The 13350-nt window shown below is 39.7% G+C and overlaps 1 protein-coding gene across 1 annotated transcript in view; it reads right to left on the bottom strand.

Annotated features, from left to right (window-relative positions):
- The window catches only part of LOC150085627 (regucalcin-like), a 54578-nt gene extending 41681 nt beyond the window's left edge, over positions 1–12897 (bottom strand). The window contains exon 1 of the mRNA XM_090374623.1: positions 12744–12897. Coding sequence (XP_090230749.1) covers positions 12744–12897 — 154 coding nt within the window. The remainder of the gene's footprint in view (positions 1–12743) is intronic.
- Positions 12898–13350: the final 453 nt, after the last annotated feature.

The following is a 13350-nucleotide window of genomic DNA, read 5'->3' as shown; positions in this document are numbered from 1 at the left end:
TTTTCAGGAAATACATATGAAGGAAGGTTGTTCCAGAAAACGGCAGTTAAATGAATAAACGAGGAAGATGAAAAGTGGTTCTGTGAGTTTGAAGTTAGACAGTAAATGGATGTTTGCTGGTGGCGGCACGTGTTCGGACTGTTTTGAAAGAGAGAGCGGGAATTATAGAATCCAATTCAGAAGAATAGTGCCCATGGAAGTATCTGTAGAAGAGGCATGCAACAGAAACAGTACGTCTATGAGAAAGCGAGTGGAGAGACTCTGTTAGAGATGAATCATTAATTAACCTAACTGCCCTCTTCTGAATAGAATCAAGAAGCCTGAGAGATGTTTTGATTGCACCACCCCAGATGTGGGAACAATATTCCATGACAGGGCGGATTTATGATTTATACAGAATGAGCAGCTGTTTGGAAGAAAAGTAACGCCGAGAGCGAAAGAGAAAACCAAGTTTTTTAGATGCAACAGAAGCAATATTTGTGATGTGCTTGTGCCAAGAGAGATTAGAAGTCAGGGTAATCCCCAAAAGAGATATATCATTTTGCCTAGAAATCGGAGTGTCACTAAAGATAAGCATAGGAGCAGAACAATCCTTTTTGCGAGATATAAGACAAGACTGAGTTTTAGAAGGGTTGAAATCAACTAAGTTGTCTATGCCCCACTGAAGAATTACCTGGAGATCGGTATTTAAGGAATTGGTAGCAGATTTTTGAGAAGTTGAAGCTAACTGAGAAGGACAAGGTTTCTCAAAATGGAAAGTGGAATGCAATATGCTATCATCGGCAAAACTATGGATAGGATTTCCAGTCAATGGAAGAAGGTCATTAATATACAAGACGAAAAGAGTGGGGGAAAGAACTGAACCTTGGGGGACACCGAAATTAGTGGAGAAGTTAGAAGACAGAGAGCCATCTACCATCACCCTCAGTGAGCGATCAGAGAGAAAACTGGATAACCAATTAACTAAAAACAGTTGGCAAACCATAAGATGGAAGCTTGTTTAGAAAACCTTTATGCCAAACACGATCAAAAGCCTTTGAGATGTCAAGAGCAACTACTTGTGTTTCACCGAACCTTTCCATTGAATTACTCCATAAATAGATAACATAAGCCCGAATATCACCAGTGGATCGACACTGACGGAATCCATACTGCCGATCGTTGATCAGACGGAAGGTTTCTATGTAGTTTAAGAGTTGGCGGTTAACTGATTTCTCCATTACTTTAGAAAGAGTAGAAGTAATTGCAATGGGAAGATAATTGGATGGGAGGGATGGGAGCCAGTTCCTAAAAAGGGATTTCACCCCTTTTTAGGAACTGGCTATATATATATAATAAAAACTAATAAAAATAAAATTAAAAATCAATGAATGTAAGCTAAAAAAATCAAATTGTCAAAAAAAAAAAAAAAAGAAAAGAAAAGAAACACCAGGAATAATGAATTCAGCAGTCATGTAGCTTAGTGAGGGGGTTGTAATCAGCAATAGTCGAGTCGTTAGAGAAATCAGAAGGTAAAGTCTGGCAGCCTTGTTCCATATTAAAGTTTCAAGTAGACTTATCCAGGGCGACACATATCAAAATAGATATTCAGTCGGATCGATTCCAGAATCACATAAAAAAGGGGAAATCATGTGTGTATAGTCAACAATGGTAAGTTCTTTACGAAGCAAGGTAAAAACACGAACGATAACCAATAAGTTCTGTTCGGAGGCAAGAAAGTATATCATAAGAAATTACAATTCAGTTATAAGGTAGATATCCTGATAGCAGGGAAGCCGGTTAGCTAGCGCTGTCTGTTAAAGATTTCTTTTGCAAATTCTTGGAAGATTTCAAAAGTTTCTTTATTTGCAATTAAATCGTGTTCATTTCCGGGAGCAAAGTGATGAGTTGAGATTTGTTGCCGAAGGTATTGCTAAATTGGGCAAGAATAAATCACATATTGCCAGTCCTCGATGCCACCCCATAAGCAAGAATCTGTAGAGGTGAGATTAAACTGTAAGAGCTTCGCATTCAATGATCCGCGCCTTGTTATTAAGTATGATGGGCAGAGATTGGGGAAGAACCATTTCTGCACAATGTTGGAACGGGTAAATGAAATGTCAGGTATAAATTGTTTACAATACCTTTAGTATGGATTGCCAACAGTTGGCGAGAAGATCCCAGCATTTCTCTTTTTCTTTCTTTGGGTCAGCAGTTGGATCGATAGTAATATTTAGGCAGATAATAAGTATTCCTTTCCGACATGTGTTTTTGTAAAGGGCGGCTCCTTGAACGTCAGTTCATCTGAGCCTCGTATCTCTGTGAAGAACAGTACCACTATAAGAGGGCCAGAATTGTGGGTAGTGTAGGTTTGTGTGTATTCTGTTGTTGTGTGTGTATTATGTTGTGTATGGCCACTTGGCTACCCAGAAGCATCAGTCACCTGAACAGATGATTCTGTGTACTCGTCCGCACCACGGGAAGGTAGGCTAGTCCCAATAGTGCTCGTGCTGTCTTAATTCGAGACCCTGACCCACCTGATGTTGCCAAAAGGTGGGCCCACTCCAGAGGAAGGAAAAAAAAAAAAAAAAAAAAGCGAGAGAGAGAAAAAAAGTTCCCGTGGCGTATTAAAAAAAAAAAAAAAAGTTGCGATTTGCTCATCTACAGCAAACTCGATTGTTCTATACTGGTGAGGACAGCCAGGCAGTTCATCGCAAACACCAAATTACAGGTCAAGTTGGGTTCGGGCTAGAGGCGTGAATAACTGCTGTCATGTGAACCTGTACAAGTCTTCTCATAAATGCTTCTTTTGCAAAAGACTACAGCGCTTGGTAATTATCACTTTTATCAGCATTCTGAACCAACACTGACTCTTGACCAGTGGAAAGATTAGGCACTGCTTCCCTAAGCCTGGCCCTAGAATCCGTATAGTTTGGGCATGAATACAGTACATGTTGCCAGTCTTCAACCTCTCCACACTGACATAGATCTGTTGTTGACAACCTAAATTAATATAATTTCATTTTCATTGAACTGTGATCAGTCAGAAAATTGAAGTAAACATATCCATACTGAACCAGACATTCATCTCCTTGTTCATCGATGTGTATGTAGGCCTCGGGGAAGAATTTGCTCGTAACACAGCCAACTGATGAAGTGTTCCATCTACGTGTAGACTCTGCTTCTTGTCTCTGTGAAGAGCAGAATCAACTGTAAATAGGCCAGAAATGTGATCATCTACGTGTAGACAGATTTCAGCACTCGTGGTTTTACCCAAAACAACTAGTGATCCAGGCCAAACTATGAAGAACAGCCCAGAGCATCACGTTGCCCCCGCCAAACTCAATTTTCGGGACGACACAGTCCTGCATGTATTTTATCTTTTGGCATGTTCCACACCCAGGCACGAGCGTCAGACTGATATTAGCCGGGGTGATTAGTGGCTTGTGTGCTGCTGCATGACTGTACATGACTGTAGTAACTCATATCAAGCAGTGACCTGCGCGCTGTATTGGTGTATCCCAATCGTTATTGAGAGCAGAGCTGTGCCGAGGTCGACGAGGCTCTTGCTCAGATTAAAAGCTGAAAGGGGCGCCAAAAGAAAAATTAAATAATTGCCAATGTTGCCATGATTAATAGTAGTGTGCAATTTTTCATTCTTGCCTCAGGTACTAAAATGGCTCGGCACTGCCTTGATTGAGAGCCTGTGTGGTGTGGCGGCAACGGTGATCTACGTTCCGAGTGGAACGCAGATCGACGTTTCATGGCGGTTTCAGCACCAGTCCGCTTCCATTTGCAGATCACATCACCATTCGTCGATTTAGGGATCTCCTCTGAAGTTGAAATGTCTCGTATAAACAGATTTCTTGTGCGGAACCTAATTATTATTCTGCATTGGAAGTCTGTTGCCTCCGTCGATTGCGTCATCTTGCATTCATAATCGTACTACCGTTTCCTCCAAGGCCAACAAGTATATTTATAATTATGTCGAACACAGTGTTTGGTAGGAGGTAAGCAACTATCAGTGGCGTAGCCAGGTAGGGTCAGCAGGTACATTGTTACCCCCTGACGCCGAAATCTGGTATTATGGCGCTTTTTATCATTAGGCAATTGTGCCTTTTTTATGAATGTACCTGCTGACAAAAATCCTGGCTACCCTACTGCCAACTATCAATGAAAGAGTGTATGGATATTAATAGTAGGACAATGTGTATTCACCTATATATTTTCATTATTAAAATCAAGTTAAAAAAAAATTCAACAATTTTGAATGCTTATATTTTTTGATTTATTCGACTGGCATTGGTGAGTTTGGTGTGATTGCAGTAGCGGATTAAGGTCGGTTGAGGCCCCGGGCGCTGAAGAAAATATTGGGCCCCTTAAAAAAAGAGAGAAACAGGGAAAATAAAACTACATGTTAACCATTTTTTTAAATAAATAAAAAATATGTACTATTAATGTTTTATTTTCAATAAAATTTGAATATAATATATGAATAATATAATTAATAATAGCATAATAATAATCACAAAGTTTTGAACTAATATGTTCAACTAATTTGTTGGGGTTTTGCGTGAGCCCTTCAGAAGTCGAGGCCCAGGGCGCGCGCCCGGTGCGCCCGCCGTTAAATCCGCCTCTGTGTGATTGGACAGGTAAGGTGGAGTGTTTTCATTGATTAGTGAGTGAGTAGCAGTTGGTAGACCTGAATGATCGATGATGTGAGGAATTTTTGTGCCTTTTTCACAACGTGGCTGAGTCAGTCAGTCTCAGGCGAGGGTAGCATGGTTTTTTCTCCCGGAAACTCGGGTTTTTCATCCATGAAAAAATGGACCACAGCACACGCAGTTTACAGGCATATGGCCTTAGTCGCCGATGCTCCTAAAACCCTACTACTGATTAGTAATGCACTCTTATGAGAAAATCTTGGAAAGCACGATGGAATACAGTACGCTACTGAGCAGTGTAAGTGGAATGGTTTTATCAAAGTGGCAGTTTTGTCGCAGTGCAGGAAGAGTTCAAAGTAGATTTTGTCGAAGTATTCATGGCTTGAAAGTAAACATGGAAGAAATATTTTTCCAACATGGTGGAGTAGAACCACTCACAGCGAATATGGTTCTTCATTATCTGAAGGAACGTTTTAATGATAGGGCCATTTCTATAATTCTGTAGAGGATTGGGTGGCCTTGGCCAACGTACTCGCCATATTTGAATCACAGTGATTATATCCTATGGGGGATTGCTGAAGGACAGTCGCAGCATGAGTAATCCACATATAACTGAAAATTGAAAGATGAAGTCACAGCTGCTATGGGGGGTGCTGCGACTGGGAAGAATACCACACTAGCTGCAAGTGTGGTATACTTCAATGAACGCCTTTGGATGGTATTGAGTATTATTTTTTCTTGAATAATAAACCCATGTCTTGCGTGTTTAATAGTAATTGTAACCTCGGTATAGGCAGTCATATAACAGCTTTGTAGTGAGGAGATCGCAATCAACCCACTCCCAAACTGTACTACGAAATATGTCAAAAACATCCAATCTCATTTTTGTTTTCCCAACATTTATGTTGTTGTTGTTATTTGGTTTTTAGGAGCATTAGCAACTAAGGCCATATTCCTCCGGGGATATGCGGTGGTCATTCCCTGACCTTTCCGCATCCTCCGTATTTGGTGGCTCACGGGCTCGAACCTCGGTCTAATCAAGAAGCATGTGCTACACACTGCTGCCCCTGCCCATCTGGCTACGGAGGCGCCCCCAACATTTATGCTAGATCAGATTGATTAAATACAAGGTATCCACGAACTTCCTTTACAAAATTGAAACATTATTGTGTAAATAGGGTAAACGATACAAACCTGAAACTACGAATCTCCAAAGAGTAAAATATAAAGTGGTCAGATCAAGGGAGACAATAAAATCATAGATGGACCAATTTCGTGGAGACCAAAAATTGCCAGTCTGCTTCCCAGGAATTAATTTCAAAATCAGTTAGTGGCTCCACTTCCTCTTCTAGTTCCCTTCCTTGGGTTCGGGTATGCACTAAACCTCTTTGTGGCAATGTGATAGAGCTCCATCATGTCGGAAAATCAAGTCGCTATTACTGGCATACTACAGTTAGAGTATAAGGAAATTCTGTAACATGTCCATCTGTTAGGAGTCGAGTTATTACTTGAGAACGAACCGACACGGTGAAGTCAACAGACGTATTATGCATATATGCTAACGCGCCTAGAAACCGATGATAAGAAATTAACGGAACATTTGCAGAACCCTTAAGGTTCTTTGAATATCACTGCTCCAGAGAATTCTTCTAAATCTTGCATTTTCCTTAATCCGTATTGAAATATTGTAATTATAAGAAAAGAGACACACATCGTAAGTCTCTCTCATATTAAAAATTTCACGGTTTGGATTTATGCCTTAGCAGACTCATTTTTGAAATTCTAGTATAAAACCTTAAACGTATATAATATAAGTTTAAATTTCTTAGTAATTTAACTATACCAAAAAAATCTCTACTTTGGTATAAGAAGTGAAATAAGATGTTTTTTTAATAGTAAAATTAACCTAGTGACTGTTTCATAAAACCAATGAAATTAATATGGTCATATCTCTTTTTCACCTTTGTCCCTTGCCGATAAAAGAAACCTATTCTTTAAATACAGGTACCGTTGTAATCTTGTGTCTGTACTCAGCTCGTCAAGTAATCAGAAATGGATAATTTATGAGCAGACGAGTGAAGTTATTCGTATTTTAGTCATATAACTTTTAGCAGCAAATCTATAACTACTTATGACATATTTAGTTATCATTAAAATTATTATTATTATTAGCCTTATAGTGCAAGGAAGCGTGAAGCTTATGTTGCACCAGGCACAAAAAAAAAAAAAAAAAAAAAAAAAATCTGAATTACCCTGAGAAAGAGAAGTAGAAGGGAATCACCAAGAAAGATGTTTGTTTGTTTGTTTGTTATTTGGTTTTTAGGAGCATTAGCAACTAAGGCCATATTGCTCCGGGATGTGCGGTGGTCATTCCCTGACCTTTCCGCATCCTCCGTATTTGGTGGTGACGGGCTCGAACCCCGGTCTAATCAAGAAGCCTGTGCTACGCACTGCTGCTGCTCCTTCCCACCTGGCTACGGAGGCGCCACCGAGAAAGAGAAGAATGATGATATCCAGCTCAGGACCCTGGGTGGCCAAGCCCATACTCACTAGATGTGAGCCCCTGGGGTTACTTTTTCTATTTATGCTCCCTGACGACCACATGAGTATCAGAGGAACTTACAACTTAGAGGGGAACCGTCATTACAAATTAGAAGAATATTTCATGCGGCAAAAATTGAGGCCTACCCTCCCACCCAAATTGGAAAATGTCTGTAACTGCAATAGTGTATTAGATACAATCATTAACTGAATGAGATCGGGCTTCGAATTTCCTTTCTGTATGAGAACTGGGTATCAATTAAACCTTGGATGCCATTTAACATTAGCATAGATCTCTCTCTCAATAGTGTAAACAACAATTTTTCAATATTCGCCTTGCAGAAGATACACGCCACTTATAGTGCTGAAAATAATAATAGATAACTGATACACACATGCATCTGAGACGGAACGTTTAGTTGGGTGCAGCGATGTTTCAAACTCTGAAATTTGGAAAACTATTCCAAGAATCTCTAGTATACTGATTGCTGAGCTATATGCAATCTATTAGGGCAATCTATTATTGTGCTAACTGCCAAATTCCACATATAGTAAGGCATTTCGTATTATACTGAATGTCTCTTGAATCCATCCGAAATGTATATTTCCTATCAATTTTGGGGCCATAATCTACCTTACCCAGTGCCTTAAGCATTGGATAAGAGGCGCTAAAAATGAAAGGGAAATGGGAAAAATATCACTATCAATTAACAAAAAACAAGTTCTTTTTCATAAAAAGGGAATTATATATAGAATATTAGAGTTTTTGATCGTTGAAAACGCTTTTAAAGAAAATTTATTTGCTATCTGATTGTACGACATTTTGAGCCAAATAAAGAAACAAAGCCCCCTAAGAGGTAAATTTGAATATCACAAGCTGTCTCCCTGTTTTCAGATCAACTGAATATCTTAAAAGCGGCAGAACGAATGACAGATTTAAATACCTTCTATATAATGCAAAAAAGCAGTTGATTTAATTGAATTTCAGTAACAAGAATTCGCCCCAAAAACGACTGTTTGATAAAATAAATTTAATAAATTTTCTGTTTATACTCCGGGATGACCACATGGTCAGAAGAGTTAATGAACAGGAAGATGAAGTTGAAATGATAAAGAAGGAAATTTTAGACAACACAATCGGTTCTGAAGGACGGGTTTCAGATAGTCATAAAGCACAACGATTAATTCCAATTTCTACACTGAATGGACAGAAATCATGGGATCCCTACTTAGTAACGGGTAGGCCCACCTTTCGCCCGGATAAGGGCAGTCACATGACGAGGCATTGCGTCCGTTAGTTCACGAAAGCGTTCCACAGGTATTTCCATCCATGCTTGCTGCGCCGCAGGCCATAATTCCGTCGCATTCCTGGGTGGAGGATCCAAAGTTCGAACGCACCTTCCCATAGCATACCAAAAATACTTCGCAGGGTTCATGTCCAATTTGAGGAGGGTATTACATGGTGGTAAAATCTGAGGAATGCTCTTCAACCACGTTCTTGTCACCACGTCATTGTCTCCTTCACAGATGGGGGAGACGCATTGTCCTGCTAGAATTGTTCATTGCCCTGTGGGTGCACGATGACCATGAAGAGATGTCGATTGTCTGCAAAGATGGACACGTAACCTGGACCGTTCAGTGACGCGTCTAGACGTACCACAGATTCCAACATGTTCCAGTTGAACCTGCCCCAGACCATTACCGACCGTCCACCTACCTGAACAATTCCTTCTTGACAAGACGGATGAAGAGCTTTGTGCGGTTTCCACCAGATACGCATCCCCCGTCTGCTCGAAATAACTGGAAACAGGATTCATCGGACCAGGAGACCTGTCTCCAATCATCCAGTGTCAATGTTCTTTCACCCAGTTGGGGTGTAGAGTCCTGTGGCGTGGTGTTAGCAATGGGACTCTGGTGGGTCGGCGGTTCCCATAATCCATTGCAGCTAATGATCGCCTGATGGTCTTGGTGGAGATGTTTCCAGCACCTAATAGACGTTTCCATACTTAATAACATTTTATTATGCCACGGGTGCGCAGTTAATGGCAGATCGGCAAACCAAAATAAAGGCTTATGTTTCCTATAAACACATAAAAAGACTAGTAATTTGTATTCCAAATACAAATTACTAGTCTTACATTCGTTGAAGTCTGTGGTGATTTGTCCCACTGTCGCTGTCCGGTTGGCTGAAACGATACGAGACAGACGTTGACGGCCACTTTCATCCACTACCTTTCTACGCCCACAGCGCTGTCCACAATGAGATGTTATTTCGGTAAAGGCGTATTCCCGATACACTTGATACTGTCGAACGGGAATAGTGCAATTTCTATACCATCTCCACGATAGAGTGACCCATGCGTCGGGCACCCACTATCATTCCTCTTGCAAAGTCTGTTAACTCACGACGTTTAAGGAATTATCGTCTACGTGAATGCGGTGTACCTATATATACCTACCAAGCGGTGTGTTCGTCCACTAGCAAGAGGGGTGACATCGTTGCGTTGCCCGGGAACTAGGTATCCTATGAATTCTGTCCTTTCAGTCCTTAATTTTAATTATGCTATGTAAATGGGAGTCGACGAGGATGTTTATCAATTTTGTGGATTTAGAAATATTTGTGAAAAGTACATTTCGAAGACAGTTTGTTTTCCACCGAAAATCTTGCAATTCATGTGCTCAAACAATTTAACGGCATCATTAGTAAATCTTTTGGTGGCGACGAAAATTGCGTGATGACCGTGATATTACGCTTATGCACAGCTGGCCTAACATTGAACCCAAGAATGTTGACCTAAGGATGTATGTTCCTTTGTATTTTTGATCTGTACTGCAGTGTTTTCTGCAGACCACTTCTGAGGCACGAACTGCACTCTCTATGGTTCACCCATGTTCCATGAGTTGGCAAAGCTGCCCAGACCTGTTGTAGCGCAACAGATCTGGATGATCATCCAAAGATATGTGTTGAGGTATTACATACCTTTTGAATAACATCCTCCACAGTAGATTCCGGAAGGTTGAGATTAGTCGCAGAAAGGTTACCGGTGCCACATTCAACCACCATTCCACATTGAAAGTCTAATTTCTGATCCATGACTTACTGGTGTATAATACTACTTCTACACAGAGAGAGAGATCCACAAGAAATACTGATGTAAAAAGTAAATGGAACTAAACTGAAACTTATTTTTGAATAATCTGCAACTTATAATTTGATTGTGCAGCTTTTATCAGTTTTTGTGTGTTTTATCATATTATCGGACATTCGTAAAGAAACTGAGTATGTTCGGTACATACTCAATTTCTTTACCTCGTCAAAACCGACTCAATTTCTGTCCGAGTCAAAACCGAACACCTAGCAGTGACTGTGATGTTGGAAGACAATCACTTCTGCAGAAGTTGAGATCAGTGGTTTGTACACTGTGAAAATTATTTCTTATAGGTTTAATAGATGCATAAAATTGTTTTAACAATCAGTAGAGAGAACTGCATAATTGAATTTCCGTTTTGAGAAAGCTTCCTGAGTTGAAAGACAATTTTCATGTAATTAACCACATGGTTATTCAGTTTGGTTAATTGACAATCTATTCTGTAAAAGAAATTCAGTGGAAGTCTGAGAACGATTGGCTTATATGGTTTATATAAAGCGATATATTCGTCTGCTTCTTAAGGAGATATGAAGCCCTGAGATTTTGGTACGTTTGGCTAGACAATGCGAAGAAAAAAAAATTTTTCGCATTACCACGGAAGGCCCCAGTATTCTATGGACAAGAAATTTTGCGCGCAGTCATTTCAATGAGACGTTTTTGTCTAAGATTATGCCAAGATCAGCTGCTCAATTTCTTTTTCCAGAGCACGGTTTTGGTATCGGAGTACCTTAAATGTGAATATCAACTACATTAGGATTCTTAAAGAGTTAATGACCACACTGATAGTTCGGTAGTGCTGGACTGTGATTGCCATACTTAATTACAATTTATTATGCCACGGGGTGCACAGTTAATGGCAGATCGGCAAACCAAAATAGAGGCCTATGTTCCTTTTTATATATAAAGACATAAAAAGACTAGTAATTTCTATTCCAAATACATCAAAGAATAGCATTTTTATTGTAATAAAACAGCTCAAAAGATTGACAAGGTCCCTTATTGTCATCTCATTCAACGTGACATCTCCTCCACCAGTCTTTCAGAACTTCGGTACTGTATGAGTAAAGTAAAAAAGTAAAGTGCAGCCATTATTAACTGCAGGATGGAAGCCTCCTCAACAATTCATGCTGAGGGAAATGGACCATAATCTACCACGCTGATCCAGTGCGGGTTGGCAGATCGACCATATTTAGCAATCAGGGGCTTGAACCCCAGTCTACTCAAAGAGCGTGTGCTACCGCACTGCCGCTCCTGACCATTCGGCTACGGAGGCCTGTGTATTCAGGTGAATTGTTTAAGAAGTGTTCATTATTATGTTCTTACTCTTTTGAGTTATGCAGTCATAAGTTTTATTTGTCATATTATATGAAATTAAGATACGACAATGTAAGTTTCAAAGGGGAGGGGGAGTTAAAGCTTTAGCTACCTAATATCAAAAGTGGTAAATGCTATTGTTACGGAAGGGAAGTAAAAAAAAAATTGCCTTACATAATATGTGAGTTTGCTATTACACGAAGTAAGAAACACTATTTATGTGTTTTTTTTTTTTTTTAATTTCAGCGTCCCAAAATATGCGAATTGAAGTTTCATATGCATTTTGGTATCCTTCACGTTCGTGAGCTATTTTTTTTTTTTTTTTTGTCAAGATGCATATATGGGCGCATTCCTTCCCCTTAGATAACAACGATTGTATCCAAATACCACACACACACACTTGAACGTAGCAGATATTCTAAACAACCGACCCTCTTGCTTCTCAGAAGGCATGTGGCATAACCATAGAAAGAGGTGTAGTTCTCATGAGGGATCCGAGGCTTGAGACAGACAGGTCAGTAGAAATTAGCGATCACCGGGAGAATCGAGATTTCAGGGTGCAAGCAGAGGTGGACTGGGTAAAAAGCTTCTACCGGGGAAACTTGTAGCGGCCTCATACTAGTGTTTATGTGCATATTGTTTATGCCAAAGTCACGCCGGCCTCCGGGGATTCCCCGGTAAGGCTTATGGCCAGTCCGCCTCTGGGTGCAAGTTAGTGATAATTTATGGGCGTTACTTGATATTGGTACTACTAAAGAAAGCATCTTTCCAGATATGTCAGTCAGACTAGTGCTGACTCCTGGAGCTAATGGTTTATCCTGAATTGTTCGGCATGTGTGTGGCGACACACAGTACAGTTCCGGGAAGTGCCATTTATTTGTAGTGAAAGATATACGCAATTCGTTGCTATAGTCTTACACTACGAGAGTCAGTGCCATATAGACAAAAAAAAAAAAAAAAAAGTAGAAGGATTTGTATGTCCTTACTTGTGCAAACGTTTGTTTGCCATTCCTTCCTGTTATGCAGAAAGTACATTAGTACTATAAAGTAAATGGTACACTAAAAAATAATCCATAATAAAGGAAATAAGAATTACCCAAGTGGAAGACTTCTGTCTCCGCCGTTCCCGTATGGAATTTACAGATATCACCTTTAACAATGTCTACATAAAGGAGACTTTGTGATTCTTCTTGCCAATGAACCCCTTCTCCAATAACTGAGAGTCGTTTAGAAGCAACAGTAACTGCCATCTTAAAAAATAGTGAGTCATGTGCACTATGGATCTTTCCTTAAAATACGTAATTGTCGGCAGATGGCAGTGAACGCAGACATCTTGATCTTGATAATGTTCGCTGTCGTTAAAATCTTTTTTTTAAGTACAGTAGTGGTATGTTCCATTAGTTACTGATCCTTGAAGCTGTAAATTCCGCAGTTGGGGAAGTCAATTTCCGATAAATACTGCATAAATTTATGGGCGCGAGGAAGAGATTTAAAATTTTATTTTTATGACTTTCTGCCCGCTTTCCCTCTAAAATGAATGTTATCATTCCTTTGTATATGGAAAAATCTAAAGAACATTCTAAAAATATATTGTTCGTAATAAGTAATTTAAATAAATAAAATATGTTAATATTTATAAACTGAAAATTACTTCCCGTTTATAACATCGATGTTACACTTGTTATTTAAATTGTATCTGAAAT

The sequence above is a fragment of the Mastigoproctus giganteus genome, chromosome 5, assembly GCF_048544385.1.
Source record: "Mastigoproctus giganteus isolate SK-2022 chromosome 5, ASM4854438v1, whole genome shotgun sequence".
In the NCBI taxonomy this organism is placed as follows: Eukaryota; Metazoa; Arthropoda; class Arachnida; order Uropygi; family Thelyphonidae; genus Mastigoproctus; species Mastigoproctus giganteus.
This window is presented reverse-complemented; position numbering and strand designations above follow the sequence as displayed.